Source organism: Poecile atricapillus, chromosome 4 (assembly GCF_030490865.1).
Source record: "Poecile atricapillus isolate bPoeAtr1 chromosome 4, bPoeAtr1.hap1, whole genome shotgun sequence".
Classification (NCBI taxonomy): Eukaryota; Metazoa; Chordata; class Aves; order Passeriformes; family Paridae; genus Poecile; species Poecile atricapillus.
The window spans coordinates 8,829,077-8,851,815 of NC_081252.1; the positions used below are offsets into that span (position 1 = coordinate 8,829,077).

The 22,739-nt window shown below is 40.2% G+C and overlaps 1 protein-coding gene across 9 annotated transcripts in view; it reads left to right on the forward strand.

The window, feature by feature from the left end:
- The first annotated feature begins 423 nt into the window (after positions 1-423).
- The window catches only part of BLTP1 (bridge-like lipid transfer protein family member 1), an 86,704-nt gene continuing 64,388 nt past the window's right edge, over positions 424-22,739 (forward strand). For all 9 annotated transcript variants that reach the window (XM_058837435.1, XM_058837437.1, XM_058837441.1 and 6 more), the window contains exons 1-10: positions 424-513; positions 8,004-8,133; positions 10,841-10,957; positions 12,338-12,416; positions 13,048-13,112; positions 16,233-16,419; positions 17,498-17,579; positions 18,267-18,460; positions 20,701-20,780; positions 21,191-21,341. In XM_058837435.1, coding sequence (XP_058693418.1) covers positions 8,037-8,133; positions 10,841-10,957; positions 12,338-12,416; positions 13,048-13,112; positions 16,233-16,419; positions 17,498-17,579; positions 18,267-18,460; positions 20,701-20,780; positions 21,191-21,341 — 1,052 coding nt within the window. In that variant the 5' untranslated portion in view covers positions 424-513; positions 8,004-8,036. The remainder of the gene's footprint in view (positions 514-8,003; positions 8,134-10,840; positions 10,958-12,337; positions 12,417-13,047; positions 13,113-16,232; positions 16,420-17,497; positions 17,580-18,266; positions 18,461-20,700; positions 20,781-21,190; positions 21,342-22,739) is intronic.

The following is a 22,739-nucleotide window of genomic DNA, read 5'->3' on the forward strand; positions in this document are numbered from 1 at the left end:
GCGAGGACAAGGGCGAGCGGCAGGTGCCGCGGGCGCGCAGGCGCTCGCTCCGCCAGCCGCCGGCGGGCGGGCAGCGCCCCTTCTCCCGAGGTAACGGGCACCCAGCCGCGCCGGGGGCGGTATCCATTAGCGGGACTCCAACTTCGGGCCCCTGTGCCCGCCGGCCCCGCAAGGTATCGGCTCCGGCCACGCCCGCGGGGCCAAGCGCGCCGCGCACATCTGGCGGCTCCAGCTGTGCCCGCGCCTGCGCGCGCCGCGGAGGGGCGGGCGCGGCTCCCGCACACACACACGGGGCAGGCGCCGCCCCTCGCCATTGGCGGAGCGGCGCCTCGGTCCCGCCTCCTCGGGGGGCGGACGGCTCCGCCATTGGCTGCGCGGGACGGCGGCGCCTCTCGGTTGGCTGCGGAGGCGCCGTGGGCGGGGCCGCGCCTTCACCGTGAGGTGCGGGAGGGCCCCGGCCGCCGCCGCCGCCGGTTCCGGGTCCGCGGGGAAGAAGCCGCGGAGGGCGATGGCGTAAGTGAGGGGAGGGAGCCGGGAGCGGGCTGCGCTCCGCTTCCCGCTGGGATGGGCCCGGCGCGCAGGGGTCGGCCCCGCCGCTCGCCCTGGGCCTGCCGGGAACACGCAGCCGCCCCCGCGCCGGGAGGAGCCGCGGTTCGGCGCGGGGCTCCGCCGGGCCGGGACGGGGAGGAGGCCTGGTGCCTACCCCTCCGCCCCGGAGGGCGGTGTGGTGACCCCCGGGTGCTGGTTCCGCCGTGCTTCCCGTGGTGCCGGCCGCTCCACGGGGGAGCGGTGCCAGGAGAAGCCCCTCCGGTGTCGGGGATTCCGTGTTTTCCCTTTGGCGTGGGTTAACGCCGTGCAGAAGGGTGTGAGGCCAGGGGGCGGGAGCACAGGCGCCTCCGCTTGTGTTTGGCCTGCGAGGGAAGTTTCTCTGTGCTGGTCCCCGGGCGGTGAAAGGCGATCTCTGCCAGTGCCTCTGGTCCTGAGAGGGTTTGAGACACACACAGGGATTTAACAGGACTTGCACCTGCTTTTTGGTGCGTCTGAAGCTGTAGTGGTAATGATACGTAATGATGTTTTGATAATGCGTTTGCACTTCGCATTATCAATAAAAAACCCGATGTAGTTACATTACGGATCTAATTAATACATAACATAACACTGATACCGTGGAGGTGTGTTTTAGAGGTGGCCATGTAGCAAATATCCCAATCACAATCTCTGTCTGGACTGGTTTTCCCATCCTAAGACACATCTCCACAGCAGCCTTCACCCAACTTTGTGAAAACTTCCCAAGCTGGTAGTTTGCTGCAGCGTGTAACTTTATATTCCATTAGCTTAATATTGAAAAGGCCACAGTTGTTGCCACGTGAGTTCTTCTGTTGTGTCACTTAATCCAGTAATTCTGCTTTTCTGGCTTGTTCTTTTAATTGTGGCAATGTAAGGTTTTTTTCCTGCCCTCTGCTTTTTATTTGTAGTGACCAGCTAAACAATGGGGCCAGAAATTTTGGCAACTGAAAAGAAAAACTGGCGTGGAGGAGGGAGTATTCCTCTTGTTTGTAAAAGTATGTTAATAGGTTATTCAAACAGCCATTGATAAAAGCAGTATTGAGCGTCCAGTTAGGCAGTTGGCTCTGAATGGATGTTCGGGGATGTTCGTTTAGGAACATGGCCTGAGTTTTGCACATTCTGACAGTGTTCATGAGTAGGTTTTTTTGTAGTGGATTGTCTGGGCTCATTGTGTGAAGGTATGGACGCATTTAGGGAGATCTCTTATCCTCGTGCATGGCGTGCTGAAGTCACTCACCCTTTTGGGAATGCTGTTAGAGAACTTTGGCATGTGAAATGTGCATCAGCTGCTGTTTGGTGATTGCTCTTTTGCATCGTTTTATCCCGTGGGAAATAGGCAAGAGGTTTATGCTTTTGGTTAGCAGTGTGCAGAGTTACCTTGTGTTTACTGTGACACGTAATACCTTCTGCTAGTAACTTCTTATCTCCTCACATAACTTGTTCTAGCACTTGTTACTGCATCAAAATCTTTGTTGTGACTGGTCTGGTGTGAACCTGTAGGTAGTTCCCTTAAGGATGGAGGTATTTGTAGCTACAAGACTGACTCTTAGTTTGATTGATGGCAAAGACTTCCCCTTTCCTCAAATTGTGGTGATGTGTCAGAGGAGAAATTTAGAGGAAGTATACTTCTAGAAAAATTCATAGGTATGGAGTAGATTACTTAGTTTCATAGAGTATTTCAAAGGTACAGTGCTGTGCTCAAATTAAAAAAAGGGAGGAAAAGAAGAAGTTATTGCCTTGTTGTTAAGACCAACAACAAAGGCCCCAAAGGCAATAATTTTATTTTTCTCTCTAAGCTGAGGAGTGTGCATGAGGGAAATCCTTACTTATTTCTACTTCTGTGAGCCTTTAGGTTCTGTTTTTTGTGGGTTTTGGGGTTTGTTTTTTTGGTTTTGTCCTTTCTTTCCTCTTCAGTATCAAAGCCTGGCAGTGTGAGCAGGAAAAGAACCAGCTCTCCTGAAGAAGTCTGGGAGGCAAGGTTAAGCAGTATTTTTTTACTTTTTAAAAGGTAAATTAAAAACCATCCCAATCAGGGATTCCTAGGCTAGCAGTGGTGTGTTGGTTGCCATAGCAGGAGTTTGTCTTTTATCTTTTCTGCTGGAAAACTCATGTCATGTACTATTAAAAATAGATAAATAAAAGATACCACTTGTGCTGTGAATCTCTACCTCATTGGGTAGGCTATTGTGAGAATGATTTTTATCTTGTATCCTACCGTTTCTTTGAGCATGCTTTAATTCTGATTTAAATGGTTTTGAAGCAGACCTGTTATTTACTAAGCTACTGTAGTGCAAATTTTGTTTGACTAAGGCTGTCCATACACCGGCTCAACCAGGTGTGGCTCTGCTGGGCTCTGCTTTCAATGCAGCTGCTTCTGCTGGGGATTGTAGCAGGATTTCATTAGTGTAATTAAAGCTCTAGTTTATTTTGTTTACAGTTTACCGCTAGTGGGACTTCAAGCGCTGGCAGACAGGGCAGAAAGCAGACCTGAATCTTTGCTGATTTTTTGCAAAAAAACTCAGACCTGCTAATTTTAATTTGGTACCAGCTATGAAGGCGATGCAATTTATCCCGTGGCAGAATTGCTCTGTGGCTGCTGTCACTTCCCTTGGTTTTTTTGTGTGGGCTTGTTGGGTTTTTTTTTGAGAACAACCTTCCTTCTCTTCCTTCCTCTTCCCTTTGCTTGTTGACTGAAGAGTAGCTGAATTTCCTAAGCTGTGCTGGGATGGGTTTGAAGTGTTTGACCTAGCTGGAGAGTTTTGGGACAGGCGCCAAGGTTGGCAGCTTTTTGTTTTGTGAGATGTGTTTAATGTGCCTCTGGGTGCTGACAGTGTAAGAGTATCCTGAGAGGAAAATTGTGTCTATGTTTGTGAGCCTCCTTTATAATATCATTTACTTATCTAAACCTCTGATTTCACAGCAGGAGTGCTGCAGACCCTTTGAAAGGCAGTGATGGAGTGGGTAATGCAAAAATGCCTTTTCTTTCCCTTAAGGAACTGCCTTAGGTCTGTCTTCTTTTTTGAGATGAGGCATCCAGACATGTTATGTACATCCATTTATTGAGACATGGGGGACTTGCCTCCTGTCATTTAATGTGTCACTTTGGGTGTAATCATCACTCCACCAATTACTAATTGCTGTAGAAGCTGGGAGTGTCCTCAGAAGGATAGTTAACCTCTGATAACACAAATTTAACATAAACTCGATAAGCACGTGATTTCTGTGAAGATCTGAGGGATATGTCTGTCAAATTTAAACTCCTGATTTATTCCCCCCATGAATTCCAGAAGTAATAAGGGAATTGGCCATGTCAATTATTTCCCTACCCACTTCATGACCATATAAAAGTATTTCTTCTCAATATGAAATGCCTACTTTTCCCCCCACCTTTGGACACCCTTTTTATTCAGCTGTTTCTACAGGGGCGTGCCAGGAAAATGACTTTACAAAGGATGTGATAAACAGACATCTATTTTTCTTTCTCCTCTTCTTGCCCAGCTCAAGACCCACATCACCTTAATGCTCCCAGGCACTGAGTGAAACATTTGTTGCCTTTGTGCCCATCTGTAGGTGCAGGACAGACCTTTTACAGGTGGGTGCAGCTGTCCCTGCCAAGTGGCTGCACTCTGGTCACCGAGTTTCTGGTTTCTCTCCTGCCAGCTCTTGCATATATGCATGCCTCCTGTAAATTTTTAATGACTTAGCTCAAGCAGAGGTTTGTTCTTGGTGTTGAGTTAATTTGCCAGGCTGAGGTTAAAACGAGTTTACCTATCTGATGTGATTGAAATGAGTTTATAGAGGTTAGGAGCAGCTGCTTTTGAGTATTTGGCTTTTTAGGGATGGAATATTTGCAGTGAAAATTGGATCGGGTTTGTAATACTGGAAGCAGGCTGAAAATTAAGTGCCTCCCCCCAGGATTTTAACTTCCCTTGCATCTTTTTGGTACTGTGAAGAATGGATTATGTGTGACACAAGAAATTAAAATTCACTTTTTAAAGTCTGTTAAGTATGTGTTTTTGCTATAAAGACAGCCTGGCTGACTACAAGGTGCAACTTCACAGTAAAATCGAACCCTCATACCTTTAAGGCAGTCCAGTGTCTCCCTTGAGCTTGCTAAGTGCTCCAAACACGCACAACCTGAAAAGCAGGCCCCTAGTATTTCAGTATGGGCATCATAAATAAGGGATTTGGCCTTTATCTCTTCTTGCTTCAGATATTAATTTGGAGAAAGATGACTACTCGACACCCTAAAGGGCTGCTGTGAAGATAAAATACGAGTATCATTGTTCTGTCACCTCAGTGCCACAGAATACTCCTCTTCTCCTGTCTTCTTCCCAGGAGAAAGCTAATACATTTTTTATTTATTAATGTGGTATGTGGTAAATGAGAGCCACAAGTGACATAATGAATAGTAAAAATGTGTTTAAAAAATAAGGCAGGGGGGAAAAGCAAATAAATCCAAACACTTAGGGTTTTGGACTATATTTCAGCGTGCTGACTGAGCTGTTCATCACAGAACAACAGAGACCTTGAGAAAAGATGATAAATAAATGCAGAGATACGAATGTGAAGTTCTGGGTTTCTGTTCCTCTTTGTTATATTTTCTGATGTGTTTTTTGCATGATTGGCAAGAGTCAATTTCACACCTTCCAGTCTTGTCATTCCAAGAGTAGCTCCTGGTAGAGTTTACTTCAGAGAATACAGTAGGCAGTATGAAGGAGCATTCCCGGCTCAGCAGCCTATGGATGACTGTTCCTGGAGAGCTCAACCATTCGCTCTGATGGCAAAGTTGAGTTTGCACGCAGGAGTAAATGTAGCAGAGTGTGGGCAGTGAGAGGCCTGGGGAATTCACACCTATGGTTACAGTGTATAGGGCTTGGCAGAGGAAGGCTGAGAGGTCCAGGGCTTAAACCAATGGCTACATTGTATAGGGGGTGGAAGGTGCGGGTCTGGGGACCCAAAGAAATGCTGGATACTGAAAGTAGCAAATATTTGTTCTGAAAAGATTGCATCTCTTCCTCTGAGCAGTCTTGATGGTCTGGGTCCATTGCTGCTTCATCCTCTGGACCTTATAAATGCACGGGGACATTATGAGCAGTGTGTACTCCTTAATTCTCTGCTTGTATCCCCATTCTATTACAGTAATTCATAATCTGAGTGGATTAAGGACCTGATTCCTCTGAGAGGTGTGTTGAGAGTTCACATCCAGGGCAGGTGTTGCTACTGCCTGGTTTTGGGTGATTATGCTTTTATTGCCAGTATCCTCCCTCAAGGAACTTGATCAAGGGCAAAGACTTACCCTAATGAAAAAAAAAACAAAAAACCACCAACAAAAAAATCGTTGGGCCAGAATGTTAAAGGATCATCTTTGAAGCTCAGATATCTTGTATTGACACATGATGAGTGATGGAGAATTCCTGAATTTATTTGCATGCAGGTAGAAAATGTATCCCAGAAAAAAAATTGAAAGTATGTCCAGTTTATGGTTATGGATAGTGATGACAAAAAAAAAATGATGAACACTATTTAAGTAGCTATGTGTCAAGACTCAATGATTTCAGTCTCCAAGTTGTCTTGCCACAGTCCTATTTAATGATTTTTAATCATGTCTTAGTATAATGTAATTTTGGATGATAATTTCTTAGGAAAAAGCCATGGTTCGCTTCCTTGGCAAGATAAATATTGGTGGTTGAGGCAATAGAATGACAGTCCTCACCTATTGACAACTTTTCCATGGTAGCCTTGGTCACAACAGAGTGACCCTGTTGCCCCTTGGTGAGAAAGGGAGAGAACAAGTTCTTCCATCCTTTTATGCTGGAAGTGTTGATTTGGCTTTCTCTCTTTACCCTGTGATTCAGGGGTTAAAGGCTCCTGGAGGCTGCCTGCAGAGGCATCATCTGCCTCATCATACAAGCTGACATGTGCCTTTTTTATTAGGGTACTTTTGATGTCTTAAAGCAAATCACAGTGCCATTATGGGATTTAATTTGCTGTTCTAAAGTCCCTTCTGAAGCAACAGCTCCTTTCTTAGTCTGTGTACATGTGTGTGATGTTTACTCCTCTTATTCCTCCCCTCGTAAGGGAGTAAGTTGGTAGCTTTTTTTGTCATCCCTGCTGGAAACTGGTGTTGGTTCACTGTGTTTCTTTGTTGTTTCTTTTTTGTTTCTTTTATTCTGTGTCCTGCTTTCATGTTCTTCCCTCTGCATTCCATTCCTTCTTGCAGAAGGGGTAATGGACAAATTATGAACACTTATTCTTGGGACTGTACTCCTGTTGTAGTTCTAAACACAGGCTGTTGGTTCAGCAGGGTACAACAGGAGAAACAAGTGCATTAAAGGCAGCTTTTTTCCAACTTCTTCCAGTTAAAATAATGATAGTAGTTTCAGTATTAAAGGAAAAAACAGATGAATTGCTACATTTATTGCTAACATTTGCAAATACCGACAATTCCAAAGCTGTTATGCTGCTGAAAAACTAAGGACTCATCAATATGAGTTTTATGTTCTAAAGCTCTTGATGGAGAAACCAGCAGAGACTTTGTAAGAGAGGGCAATAAAGTCTACTCATTTTTTGAAGGTTGAATACTGTCAGGAAGACAGGCTGCCAGGAGCTGGAAGGTGTTAGAAAATAAAAAAAGAAGCAGAATTAATGCTTCTTTTTTTGTAAGAAGATTTGACAGATAAGGTCCAAGGGAGAAGACTTCAAATAAAACCAATGCAACAAAAATACTGCTGTGTAATTACAGATGTTGCTGAGTTGAGCAACTCCCTGCTAATCACATTTAATTAATATAACCCAGTTGCAAGGTGATTTATGGGTGATTTAAAGAAGTCAGAAGAGGTCAGGACTGGTTTTCTGTTCTCTATAACAGATCAACCAGGTAGTCAGTTTTTACAGAATGATGCAAATCAATCCTTAAACAGAATTAATGGATACAGGAGGTTTTGGGAATTTTCTGTAACTGCTTGAAGTGTCTCCTTTGGCCTTTTCTTCTGCAAGGGCAGGGGTTTAATCTTGTTGCATTTTTGCATGTTAGTAAGCTTAATACAGCCTTATTTTAACTTGTATGTTCAGTTGCCTTTTGACTTACTGCTGTTGCACAACAGTTTTAGACATTTATTTGCTTTTGTATGCTGTAGAGGGCATTCAGGGTACTAAATTTGGAGAGCATATTTTGGTATTTTGTTGATATGTAGTTTGTTTGGGGCAGTCATGTGCCTGGAAACTGTTCCAGCAGAGATGAGTGGAAGCGTTTCTGGAGCTCTGGAGTAGAAGAGGTAACTGAGAATCATGAAGATGTTATTGAAGAAATAAAACAAGTACATTTGTATTTGTGTTAAACAGACTGCTGGAGATGATTCAAGATGGTACATAGTCCATTTTTTCCTGTCCATGTTACTGATTTTGATTTTGAAATGGTTTTCTTTTTCCTTCAGTTCTATAGGTGCTGATGCAAAAACAGTGTAGCAATGGATCAAAGAAAAAATGATAGTTTTGTCCCAAGTATCACGCAGCTGGAAGACTTCCTGACAGAACATGACTCTAACGTGGTTTGGCTGTTAGTAGGTAAGGTTAACTCTTCTGTTTTGGTTCTTTTATGATACCATAACAAAGGATTAGCATGACAGTCAGCTACAATAACTTCCTTATGCCAGTATGTGCCTACCTGCCATTTAATCTGGTGTAGTTTGGAAAGTGATCTAAGGACTACTGTGTTTAATGACACAGCTTCCAGACTGAATTGTGTGCCACAATGAGCCTTTAAGCCAAGCTTTCATTTAATCATTTTCAAGCTGGATTTGTAAACATGCCTGATTTAGTTATGCTGATTTATTTATTTTTTTTAATAGCACTAGTGCTATTGCTTATATTGGTGTAGGTATTATTATTTTCTGAATCTATAAACAAGCGAATCAAGGACAGGAAAATAAATATGAAGTTGTATTCAGGTCCACATAAGAATACTGAAAGTGTGCAATGAATTCAGACTTTTCCAAAGGTAGCTAATGCCTGCTTTCCAGCCTTGACTCTTGGACTTGGAGTGAGGGGCAACACAGGATCAACTTTATTTTTTCACTTTCACTTCTGATAAGTTAAAGCAGTCTGTTGGCTATTGACATACTAGAATTATTTTTCAGTAGGCCAAATTAAATAGAAAGGACATAGATAAATTATTTGAGGGTGCTTACTTTTTGTTATTTATTTCACTTCTAATGTGTCGAAATGGAAAGTTTGTGCTCAACATAGATTTCTCAGTGTAGTCAAGATGAAAATAGGGGAAGTCGGTGGTAGTAGCTCATGGTAAAACGTGGGACAGATGCAAATAGATCTGAAAATTTTGGTTTCAAAAGCTTTGACTTGTTTTCTGTTATGAAGTTTGGCTAGAAACACATTTGAATGATTGAGTTTATTAACTGACTCAGTTTCAACCAGCCTTTCCTCCTTTGCTTTTATCTACTGACCTATGGCATTCTATTATAATGGACCATAAAAAGATATCAGTAGTTTCCTATCCTGAATGCTGAAACAACCAACTACTGGTCTCAGTAAAAGGTGATGAATTCCAGAAATGAACATGCTCCTCAAAGAGCTGTTGCTCACTTCTGGAATAATTTCTAAAAGTCACATGCAGTAAGACTTCGGAGATGCAATTTCCAAAACTTGGTTTCAATGAATAGGCTTGAAAACATAAGAGTATAATAATGAAATTAATGAAGTTTGTGGGATTTGGTGTAATCTAGTGCTGAAGGCAATGGATCAGGACTGGAAACTGCACTGGTTTCCCAATTTTTCTCAGAACGTTTCACCTGAAGAGGGCACCCTCTTGACTTGAGCCATCTAGCAGTGTCTAGTGGAACTTGAACCTCAAATTAAGCTTTATGGACCCTCAGAGTAAGGGTCCCCCACCTTTCTCCCTCCCCACAGGGCACCAGCTGTGAGGAGCTTACTCACCTGAAAGTGGGGGAGGTGAACACTGTCCTTGGAGTGTGCCTGCCCTCAATGCCAGCTGGAGTTTCTTTCCTGGGATGTAGCCTCCACCCTCCCTGCTCTTTCCTGTGTGATCACCTACACAGATTTGGTTTGTTTAATGTGTCAAGCAGCTTATTGTCCAAGGGTATGAGCTGCTTGAATTTTGGTCACACTGGATCCATTTCCAGAAAGGAAAGGACAAAAGTCATGGGAGCCATTTTCACTTTCTCTTTCAACGAAGTTTTGTTATGAAGCACAGTTGAGTATCCAGCTGAAAAAAATTAAAGGGACAGTGGAAGAACAGACTTTTTTTTGTATTTTTTTTTTTTTTTTTTGAGTAATCACCTGAACTCTCTTCAAAGTGAAGGTGTCATGCTCCTATGCCAGTCTGCACTTCAGCATTTCCATAAAAGTTTTCCATTTTTAACATAAATGAAAAACTTCTGTTACAAGGTTCAGGTTTTTTTCCCTACTCTGCTTTGGGTGAAACAGAATGGTAATTATCAGTAAGGTGAATTGGAAGTAGTCCATTCCTTGGCATTACCATTCCTTTTGGGTTTGTCCTTCTGGAAGCTTAGAGAACCCTTGTAATTAGAATCAGGTTACTAGCTCTTAATCAACTAAAGTAAAAATTACTTTGGGGATTAGCAGACCTAATTAAAAAAAAAAAAAAAAAAAAGTGTTTCTCATTGGATTGCTATTTCCTTTTTTCCCTATCAAATTCCATGCTTGAACTGTTGAGATATTTTTGCTAACCCAAGGGCTGCTACGTTTCTCTCAGGATGTAGTATCGTAGGAAATGGTTTCATGTATGATGTTTCCTGTGATAATATGTGAAAGACTGGAAATTTAAGTTACAGTTCACAATTTGGAGAAAAGTAGGGAAGGGATGTAGTATGACTTGGGTGGTGTTGGGGTTTTTTAGGGTGTTCTGAAATAAATGTCCCTGTGGGACAATGCATGTTACAATTCAGTCTATAAAATCTAACTTCTCAGATGATAAGTGATGTAATGAAATAATGTGGTCCTCTGGGAGGACAGGTTTTTTTTTTTACTGGGGAATGGAAGAGCACTGAACAGCCTATATTTTTCTGGCCTTCCTATTTCCCCTTTTTTTCCCCCATCTCTTCACACCCTTCTCGCACCAACTCTCTAAAAACACCCATTGAAGTGTCCCATCAGTTTCAATATTTTTGGAAGAGCAGGAAGAACACTGCTATGCCTCATAGTCCTAATAGGTAAGGTTTTTATCTGGGTCAATGTACTTTAAAACATGCTTTAATTCACTGTAATCTTTCAACAGCAACAATATTGTCCTGTGGATGGATTATCTACCTAACTTACTATAATTCCCGGAACATTGGACTCATTTTAACGCTGGTTCTTAACAGATTATATAAACATGGCTACATCCATATTGGTAAGTTGTGATTAATGTAATGCCACTCTTTGCTGCTTTTTATCATACCTCAGTTTGCTAAAACCTTGAAGTAAACTCAGTGTTCCTTTGTTAAGGTGATTTGAAAACATTCAGTGGATTCAAAGCAGAGACTCAAGCCTTGAGTCCCTGTTCCAACACTGTCCTTGCTTTCTAAATAAGTTGTCAGAACAACTAACCACCGGTTGATCCATACTGGGACTATGATATGTAGAATTGATACTGGCTAGAACATTTTGCATCAAAATCCATTAACTTTTTATTAAAATATTTTAAACTTTTTTTCAATAAAACAGGTCAGTGCAAATCACTTGGGCACTCACCCACTTACAAAAATATCTGGTGCTGAGTCACAGAGGGCTGTAGCCTACAACCTCACTGATCACACTTTTAATTTTCTTTACTTGCTCCTCTGCCTTCCTCTGTCTGCTTCACAGAATAGCTATGACTTTAGTTCTGGGCTTTTTCCTGCAACTATACATCATAAACGTAGTGAAAACTTAAAACCAAAAAAAATCCCACTCACACTTGGCCTGCCAGAGACACCCTTGCAATTTATTTGCTTATGTCTTCAAGAATCTGAGAACTGTGTTCCAAACCATGTTCAAATCCAGCTTTTTTGAAGAGCAAAATAGATTAAATACTCACTGGCTGCTACACTTGATCTATAGGCTTTTATTAAAATTTATCTGTGAAATTGCCGTTGAGTAAGGCTAGCTGACATGGCTCAGCAAATATGTAGTATTCTTTATAAACCTCATCAGTAAGTAGAACATAATGTTAATTAAATCCCATGATTTACAGCTTGGTTTCAGTTGTTTACTGTTGATTTTTTTTTTCTTTTTTTTAAATTATGGTGTACTTAACTTTCTGTGTGTGAGGTGAAAAGCCTTAGGAAAAATTTGGGCTGTTGCATTACTTGCTGGTCTTTTCATACTTATTAATCCTTCTTGCTGTAAGCATAATTTGTCATAATAATTGGACCAAAATCCTTACAGCCATTTAAAATTTTTGAAAACAGTTCATCAGGAATCTTCGTTTCTCTGATTATGGTCTTGCACACAATGGCTTGAGACTGTAAATGTTCTAAGCAGCTTTTCTAACTCTCTTGAGCTTTGCAAGGCACCTGGATGTTTCTGAGTGACTCATGTGCCTCAGGGGCTTGATTGTTTTGTTGTGCCAAACTCAGCATCCTTTAGTTGTGTACTTTGTCTTCTGTGTTGTGAATCTCTGACTTCCCTTCTAAGGGAAAACTCAAGATACTCAGTTAACCCATTTCAGATAATTTAATGCTGTATTCTCTCTGTTCATAAAATCAAAAGCTTTAGGCTAATAAATATTTATTTTTTTTTATATAATTAGGTTCCTTTTCGTTCTCTGTGCTGTCTGGAAAAGTCATGGTGCGTGAAATCTATTTCATCACAGAGGACATGTCCATCAGGTACAAACATCCAAGGGAGTACCCCTTCTAAATAAGTATTTTAAATACAGGTCTAAATAGCACAAATCAAAATGTAGTTTTTCAAATGAGCAATTTATTTATAAATGTCAGACTGTCTCTTTTGGTGCTAGCATTTACCACTCCTACGTACTTGTGAGCTTGTTTGCTGCTTTAGCTTTATCATTTGGAAGTGAGAGCTGGATAAGATGGTAGTTGTCCTTAACATTTGTCAAATAAACAACTTTGGAATATGAAGGGTAACTTTTTTTATTTATGTCTTTGACTCCCTTGTGCTTCTGCTCTTAAATCTGGAAGCTTCATGTTGGCCAAGTAGTTGGCATGTATTTGCTGGGATTCAGAGGAATTTGTTTCGTGAACTGCACGCCAGCAAATAGTTTGTAGTTTTGATTCTTGCTATCAGATTTGGAAAGCCTTGAGGAGGCAGTGGATATGGGGTTTTATACAAGTTTCAGCTAAAGCAGGAATTGTGTTATACACTGTGTAATGTAATGCTTTGTGCTTTCATGTTGCTTGTACACTGCCTCAGCTGCAGATCTCTGCACAAACTGCATGTGGGATGTTGGATTGTCACTCTCTCAGCTTCTCTTTTATTCCAATTTATTTGATTCAGAATTCAAGATGGATTTATCATTTTTCGCTGGTGGAAGATGTACAACCCTAAGCAGAAGCAGCACGGTAGGTTTCAAAGTTTAAATTTTCAGGTAGCCTACAGGAACACACTTCCTTTGCACAATCACAGGCATTCAATTGCTTTGTAAATATGTACCTGAAGTACTCTGGATCCTCAGAAGGTATGGATTTGTTCACTGGTTGCAGAGTAGATGAAATAAATACAGGATTCATTATCGGGGACATGAACCCTTCTTGACCCAAACCATTCATTAATCTTAATAGTAGCTTTCGTTAGCAGGAGTCCAAGCATAATTGTCTCTGTATTGAAGTTGATAACTGTGATGAATAGAGATGTCTTATGTTCTGTAAGTGGCTTTAGTTTCTGGCTTTCAGTGAGTGTTGTGCTTGCAGTGTTTTAGGTAAAGTGTTATGGGAAGAGGTGTTCTTAATATTTGACAAGCCCATGTCTTGATGACATCTGTGGTTACAGAAGTGGGGAAGTGTGAAAAATTAATTTATTTTTCTTCCTTATCTCTGGCTGAAGATGGGTGATTAACACAGATGCAAGAGATGAATTGTATCTGCAGAAAACACAGTGAAAAAGTAGCCTAGGGCTGTATGCTTAATCATTTATAGGAGTAAAATCTTGTTGAATGGGACTTGGGTCCTGCCTCTTGTGACTTTTGGAGCTGTCACAGCTGCGTTGCTTATTCAAGGAGGTCCAGAAATGTTAGCTGTCTACAGCTGAGTACACTTATTAAGAGGGTCATTGAACTTTAGAGGGCTTTTTTTTCCTGTCCTTGCCTTTAGGAGTGGTTTCTGCTGGTGTGAAGCCTCTTAGACTTGTCAGCAAGTTCGTGGAGCTGTTGCTGTGTCAGTACGAGCTCAGCAGTGGCAGAAGTACGGCAGGCAAAATCAGTCAGGTGAATGTGAGACACAGCTCTGGGCAGTGATAGGAGTTTGGAAGAGCTGCTCATTTTTATTTACTGAGGCACTGCTCACCCTCTGAGGTGGTAGGGCACAATTCAAATTTGTTATGCCATGAAAACGTCATTCAAGAAATGGAACCTAGTCTTACAGTTAATTAGATATTTCCAACCAAAGGTTACTTTCCAGCAGGTTTTCATAGGATTGTCCTCATCTGCTAGTTAAAACATATTTCTCTAGTGGATCAGAGAATGAAAAAAGGAATTACATTTAATGCAGTGAAGATGGTTGCCTGTCCTTTATGGTGGCATTTTTGCTTTGCAATATTGCAAGGCTTTAAGGTTTCCTGCTGGCATTTAAAGCTACTTGATTAGTGGACTTCTAACAGAAGTTAGAGGTGTCCAGGTCTGACAACAAAGTAAGATGGCTAAAATACTCTTTAAATCATGCTGGGGCTTGAGGTTTTGTATATACTTGAGAAGTGGAAGTGGTTTAGGAACAAAAACTGGAGGATCATGTTGTGGACAGGGCACACCCTGATGACTTGGCTTAGGTGCCACAGCCCATTATCAATTTTCACATTGTGAAACAATCTGGTGGTTACTTACACATAACCTACATAAATGCTTCTTTGAATCATTTAGTGTCATAACATTCAGATTTGCTTGTCTCTTTTTCCTTGCCCTTTTTTCTTCTTTTTCAAAAGTGTTTTAGCCAACCAAATTGATGTGTGGAGGTCAAACCTTGGTTTTGTTGTTGGGAAGAAGAGATACTTGTCTCTTTAAATCTCCTTTAAAGAAATGAATAAGTACATATGATTTCATTTAGTAAATGAAGTCTAATGCTTGCATCCAGGAATTGAAAAATTACATTTATTTGTGTTCTTGATGCTACTGAGATCTCCCGGGTGAGCAATTGTGTGTCCCGATCTTTGTCCGTGTTATTCTTTGTCTGACTCTTATTGATGCAAGTTAAGGTTGGCAACAAATGGATTTGATGGTGCTTTTATGAAAACAGGAAGGAACTGAAGCTGGCTTATTAACTTTCCTGTCTCCTGATCAAGAAAACTGTGATGTCAGTGTGTTCTGGAAGCTTGCTTTCCATATGTATATATTTTTATAATTATATGGAAATACCTGGTACTGTAGGTGTGATGGGGAAAAAGTGGGTTGTTGTTGGGACAGTGTTGCAGAGATGTGTGATTTTGGGGGACAGATGAGTTTTTTATTAAATTGGGTGCACTTAATCAAGCAGATATCTCTAAACCTTGGATCTTGGGCATCTGCATTTCTTCTTTTGACCCTGACCACAAATGTTTGCTCTGAGTTTTAATTTCTCTTTTCTTTGGGAAATGCTGTCTTCAGTTTGTACCCCCTGAGTTACAGATTGGGGACTGCTGTAATAACCATTGATTCTTCAGCTGCCTGAAGTCTGTTTGACTTAGGAAGACCAGATGAGGTTTTTAGAGCAGCTCAGGTCTCTTGAGTCAATGTGTAATGGGCACTCTTTCAACTGGGTAATTAGGGGGAAGTGGTGTGAGCTTTTCCCTCACATTAACTGCATAATTAGGTCACACTTTCTGAGGCAAAAGTATGTCAAAGTATGTCACAGTCAGCTCTCTGTTTCATCAGCAGATGTTAAAATAGGTTTTAAGGATCAGAGAGCCAAGCTGATAGAACAGTTGAAATTTTAATTCAAAATTAATTTGACTGATTACACAAAATTAGTATGATCCTGTTAGTTCTGCATATTAATGTTTTCTGTTTCTCTGTGAGAGAGAGCTTTTTTCCACTTCAGGCATGCTGTACCAGGGAGCTTGGCTAGAAAACCATTTGGGTTTTGAGATTGAATTGATCTCAGTGATATCTGTGCTAAAAAGCAGAAATTTTCACTGATGCTTCTGGTCTATGCATAAAGAGGGGTATTTGTTTGTTTGTTTTCATACATGAGACTGAACAACTTCATTTACCATTTTGTGCAGTTTCTGGCTGGATTTATTTTTGCACTGTGACCTAGGGGTGAAATGCCTTTCAGATTTAATGTTTTGTATGCAGCTGTCTTATTTGCCAAGTTTTACTGATTTGCTTAGAATGCTTCAATTACTTTGTGGAGTTTTTTACTGCTTTTTAATATATACTTCAGCAGCTGTTCACTACTGTGTGGACTGGTTTTGCAAAATGTGCAAATTTGAGAAACTAAATATTCCACGGGAGTGTTGAAATAGAATTAGAACCTCTTTTCCTACTATTTGATTAGATCCAAAGGCAGAAACTCGACTGTATATTATGGTGAATGACTTTGAATTTCACGTGTACAACCGCTCTGAACTTTATGGACAACTTCAAGAACTGTTTGGCTTGGATCCCACAATAATTCCAGCAAAAAAAGATGATGAGAGAGCACAAGTGAATGGGAGGCAGAGAACACATGCCAATCTTGAAAGGTAAATAATTATTAATTTTGATATTTTGTTGATGCTTTGTTCTGCAAAGCGCTGAACTAATTGGGGAATGTTTTGTTAATGTGTGCTCTGGAGGCCAAACAAGGGAAGCATAGCTGAGAGAAATTGTACTGACAAGCCTGACAGTCTGAATATTTTCCCTTTCCTCAGATTTCTTACCAATAATAATTAAAAAACACAGCCCAACACACCAAGCAGTCTTGTTTAATGATCAGAGAGACAGGCTGAAAAATCTATTTCAAATACAGTGTGGAGAGGAAGCATGTGTTGAAGAGAATTATGCTGGCAGAATAATAGCGGTTTTGCTCAGTAGAAGTAACAGCTGCTCAAGACATTGAGAAGGCAAAATGTGAGGATCTGTATGGTCTTGTGTACAGCACACAAACTGTCTTCTGTTAATTCCTCTCTTTGGGGTATCCCAGAAAACATGGTGTGGAAATACAAGAAGTTTTACATGGCTTATGTGCAGTGCCGTCAGAGGTTCAACAATCAGCCTCTCTTTGGGCAGGACCACACCAGACTGATTTACTGTCATGAGCAGAGGAAATCTAATGAGATTTGAGTCCTGCCACTGCTGCTGGCCAGTGGGCAGCTGCAGGATGCTGTGGCAGTCCTGAGTTTGAGTAAGGGCTCTGCCTCCCAGCCAGTCTCATTGTGTTTTTATCTCAAGCCCTTATTGACAGGCACAGGAAGGATTTCTGCCTTTGAGGAGAATGTGTCTTGGGAAATGAAAAATCCCATGCCTCAACAGGAGTATTTAGAACAGGCCAAGATCCCATGAGGAAGATTTATTTAACTATTGCTCTGAGTTAAACAAGGCATGCCTGTTTCCTACCTGTGTCAGCACCAAGGTGTCAGCTGCATGTGCTTCCTGCTGTTCTCCCAGGCTTGGGAAGCCTGGAAAGTTGTCTGCTAGCAGGTCCTTTGCAGGAGGCACCTCCTCTGGTGAAGGAGTGTTCCCTGAGATTTGTGCCCTGAAGACCTCTAGTTGAAAAATTTGGTTGGTTCTTCTGCAGAAAAGACAAAATAATAACCCCCTTTTTTTCTTTTTTTAATGTAGTGTTAAAGTAAAAACAGAATCTCAAGACCCCTCTTCTTCATGGAGATCACTTATTCCGGTCATTAAAGTCAATGTGAGCACGGTGAGTGAAAATACCCTTATAAGGAAAATATTTATCAGTATTTGCTTAAAAATTACTCTTGCCATTTATTTTTCTTACACATTCTATTTAAAGTTTTTGTTTGCCTTCATGATTTAAAGAAGATAAAATTATGCCATGAGCATTCCTCTGACACAGTCACAAATCCTGCTGGTGCCCATGGAAACACATTTATGTTATAGCTTCTGGGAAATACTCTTGCCTTAGACTTAGTAATGATTTTCAGAGTATCACCAAGTAATTAAATTGTGGGTGTTGTACAGTATGGGGTGTGTTGGGGTTTTGGCAGGTGTTTGGGGTTGTTTTCCTTTTTTTTTTCCTTTGCATGTTTTAATAGCAGTATTTGGACATATTTTTTAAAATCTGAAGTTGCATCCCAAAACTACACTCCCCCCCTCAAAAAAACCCAAATTAACAACAGCATGAAAGAACCAGGAAAGCTGTTACTGAGGTAATAGAAGAAAAAATTCAGAGTTTAACAAATAAATATTTTTAGGTATGCACAGGTCATGGCCAGAACTTTTATCCATGTTTATTTTCACATAGCTGGTTCAACTGCATTATTGTAGGTAAATAAATACTTAAATGTAGGAGATCAGTGTAAATAGGTATTTAGATATAAGACATCAGTGATTACCTGTGAGTTACTGAGTTTGCTTTTTGGTTTAGGGTCGCTTGGCATTTGGGAATCACTATCAGCCACAAACACTTTGCATTAACTTTGATGATGCCTTTTTGACATACACCACAAAACCACCTTCAAGCCACCTCGATCAGTTCATGCACATCGTGAAGGGAAAATTGGAAAATGTTCGAGTCATGCTGGTTCCAAGTCCAAGATATGTTGGTCTTCAAAATGATGAGTAAGTTTGGGGTATTTTTGTATCCATATTATTTTATTATTTATTTTAAGAGCACAAAGAGGAGAATGTTTGTTGTGCTTCAGTGTCTTTATTTTACTCAGTTGCCGTTTATTACCTGAAGCTCTGAAGGTTTTTAATTTTGGATCTTGAACAAATTTCATTTATGGAGAAAAGCGCTGTTTTTTGTGTTATTTTGGGTTTGTATTTGTGTGTGTGTTCTGCTCTATTATTAAACATAGAATCATAGAATAGTTTGGGTTGGAAAGGTTTCTTTGAAGGCCATCTAGTTCAACCCCTCTGCAGTGAGCAGGGACATCTTCAAGCAGATCAGACTGCTCAGAGCCCCTTCCAGCCTGGCCTTGAATGTTTCCAGGAATGTGGCATCCTGTGTCCAAGGTCTGTTTTCCTTCTCTCAGGTACTAGAGCTGTAGCCAGGCTTTGCCAGCGCTAAATTTCTAGCTGAAATGCAAGGTTTAAAGTGTTGATTTCTGTAAAGCTGATTGATGGTTTAGGAAATACTGAAAAAACACCCAAACTGGGAAAAAGTTGTGTGATATTTCTAGAGGGGAAACCATGTTATCTTTTGAAGACAGATTGCTGATCCTTTTACCTCTGTGTATTCTGCATAAGTGAGGTTAGGCAGCTTGAAAAAACTGAAGTCAAACACAAGCCTGAGTGCTTGCATGAAGTAATAAAATAAACTGTACATAATTTGTACCTTAATTGGCTTTTTATCAGCCAAATGCTGCTGTTTGTAACATGCCTTTATGTTTTTCAAAGAACATTCGGTGGCTGTGTACAGAATCTTACTCTTCCAACATGACGACAAAGGAAATTTCTGCAACTAATATTGAAAACAAACAAGATTAAAACAAAATAGGATTAAGATACTCAAACTATTAGCTTTCCCTCCTGCTTCCTCTAAGTATTTGCCTTTTTATGCTCTTACCATCCCTGCAGTTCATGATGGCTGAAGGATGGCATCTGTGCACAAAATGTGCACTAATTTACTGGGCAAATTCAAATAATTGCCCAATTCACTGGCAGTGGAGAATGTTTGACTCTTTAGAGCCTGCCCTCTTATACTGCTTTGGCTTAAATTTTAAGTTGGGTGGTTTAACTTCACCTTGAAAACTGACATTTTGTACTGCAGACATCCATCTCAATACTTTTATCACTCTTTGCAAATAAGTCCTCTGAAATTCAAGGAAAGAGCAAAAAGTGGTGCTAGGTAAAAGAGGTCAAAGTAGAAGAAGTTTGGAGGCAGCAGGCTCAAGGTGGTAGTTCAGGATAGATATTAGGGAATACTTCAAAATGATAATAATAATAATCTCATTTTAATTTACTGCCATTATCTTGTTTGTTTTAAAGTATTTAATCTTTCACTGCTGTCATTACAGTCAAAGTAAACTTAGTTTCAAGGTTCCTGCTCTTTCGCTTTTGAAGAGTTTCTGGCAGTACATGATCTCTACATCTGCTGTCTTCCACCTTTTCTAAGGCTTCCTGCCTTTGAAAATGAGCTGTGATAAAATGGGCAATGTGCTCTAACAGGTCACACTCATAAACTGTCGTAGGAATTGTGTTTTTTTGTCAGGAAATGACAGTTTATGAAAGTGGCTGAGAAGCTGCAATAGTGTATTCTGCAGTAAAACCAGAATTATTAATATGTAAATTAACATGGAAAAGGGATTGTAATATACCAATTTTAAAGTGTTAGGAGAAATGTTTCATCTCTTAGTTTTATTACTTAGATCCTTTTATATTGAGGGAAGTGTTATTGAGGCAGAACAGCTTTTACTTTTCTATTTTTTTATTAACTAATGGTCTAATTACCAAAAGTCTTGTCCCTTTGGTGTAGAGGGCTATTTTAGTAAGAAAACAATTAGCAGGTGAAAGAACAATATAGGACAAGGAGAAAGGAACTCTTGACTGGAAGAAACACTGAAAGTAAAACTCCAGTGGTTACTTGTGGTTTAGAATATCTGAGAAATACCTTTGTGGAGAAGAACCTGGTATCTTTGTGCTTGAGTTTACTAAACTTTTAAGTTATTTAAAGTAATAGTTATAATAATAATAATAGCAACATCATGATCAAAGGTTTGGGGTTTTTTTCCCTCAAATAATTTTGCAAATCCATTTTGCATAATATGTTGTCTTTAAAGTAACTTGAATTCTTATAGATCTTAAATAATCTCAGCTTGTGGATTTTTACTCTTTATCTTTGCACTCTTTCCTTGCAGACCACCGAGGCTGATGGGTGAAGGTTTTGTTGTAATGCAGTCCAACGATGTTGATATCTATTACTATATGGATGAACCAGGTACAATCTGTTAAATACAAAGATAGTTTATTTTTATTTTTTTTTGATGGCAAAAAATCTTTATGCTGAGAGAATTAATGCAATGTTTTGGAGCCAATAGAAGTATCATAAATACGCTTTTGCTCTGACTGTCCTTAAAATGTTGCCTGAATCTTGAACAAGAACAACGCATTTCAGTAATGGTGTGTACAGGTGTAGGGTAGGTGGCAATTTTGGATTATTTTTGATCATATTTCTTGGCCTTCCACTGGAAGTCTGCCTTGAATTGTGTCTTCATATTTATATACTGTAGTGCTCTCCAATAAAACTGTCATCAGGACTCTTAATTGTCTTGTGCTTAAGCAAACATTTCTCATGCTAATTTGAAGCAGCTTCCTTTAAGGATGTGTTCATTATTTGATGTAATACAGGTCTCGTACCAGAGGAGACAGAGGAAAGTAATGATGGAGAAGCCAGCAACGAAGACAGCAAGTTACAGGACCTGCCACCATGCTGGGGTTTGGACATTGTGTGTGGAAAAGGGACAGACTTCAACTATGGGCCGTGGGCTGATAGGCAGAGGTATGACAGTGATTTACAGCTTTCATCTTAATATCCAGTACTGCTGAGAAAGCTTTCTCAAGTTTCCATTGTGTGATTGCTCAGACTTTTCTCATTTGTGTGTTTTGGGATAGACCAAGTCTGAAAGAAGAGTTTTGCCACAGTGGTTTAAGATTAGTAAATTCACTGGAGTTTATCATGTTTGCCTTCCAAAGTTGGGATTACTCTCGTTATAAAATTAATAGATTATGTTCCCTTTTTGTAAGCAAAGTATTTTTACGGTGTATTAAGTGTTACATACCCAAAGGTTTTAACTTGTTAATTGGTGATCTTTAGATTTATCAAGCTCCTGTTAGACTAATATGGGAATAAACTGCATATTGATGAGGAAATTTTAGGGAAGCAGAAATCTGGCTGTGAAAATAATGAGGGAGGAATAATTTATCCCTGCTTAACATAATCAGCTGCTTGATGTTATCTCCAAAGTATTTATTATCTAGTTACTTCAATACAAGATATTAGGCTAGAGTTCTACTCTTCTTCACTTGTCCCTGGGTGTTTTGCATGTGAGCATTTTTTGTGAAGACAATAGGATTGTTTAGAGAGTAAAGGACTATTAAGCAAAAGTGACATAATCAGTGCTTTCCCTCTTTTCCCCTGTTAATTACAGGCTTGTACTTGGCCTTCACTAGTCCTCCTGTGTAACTGTTATGATTTACTGTCTCTCAGGAGTGTGAGGACGGCAGCCCAAAGAGTAGTCATTAGATATGATAGTGCATTTAAGAGAAAATGTCGCTTTCTAGAACCCTTTGCTAGAAATATGAGGTCAGTGAATCATTAACGGTCCTTTTAATACTCCAAAGAAAGCTTGCCCAGTAATGGAGTGGTTTTTTCCATCTTAACTGGCTCAGTAGAAAGCAGGTGAGTGCAGAGTGCATAGAGTTCCTAGATAAATACTAGGAACACTTTTGTGTCTTGCTTTGAATAGATCATGGATGTCTGGAGACTTTTAAGCTGCTACAACAGCCAGGTGTTGGGTGCAAGAAGGAATTCCACTCCTTTGAGATCTATGCAAGCTCTGCTGTCTGTGCTTCAGCAGTCTTCTGTCTTGTGCTTCATCTTCATCTGTTGTGTTTCATGGCACATTCAGCTATAAATCTGTACATGTGTGGTTTCCATTCTGAGGTCCTAAAGTTTTGTATTGTCTTTATTTCTGGGCTTACATCAATTATTTAGGCAGAAACTGAAGAATAAATAGATGACTTCCTACTTTGCTTTTGCAGCAGATTTTGTAAACCAAGGATTAGAAATAAGAAGAAAAACATGGTTTGTTTGCCTTCTGAATTAAAATGTATGGCTTTTGTCTGAAAGTTAACTTTTTGCCATTGATGCTTTTGGAGGTTTCAATAATGAGTTGGA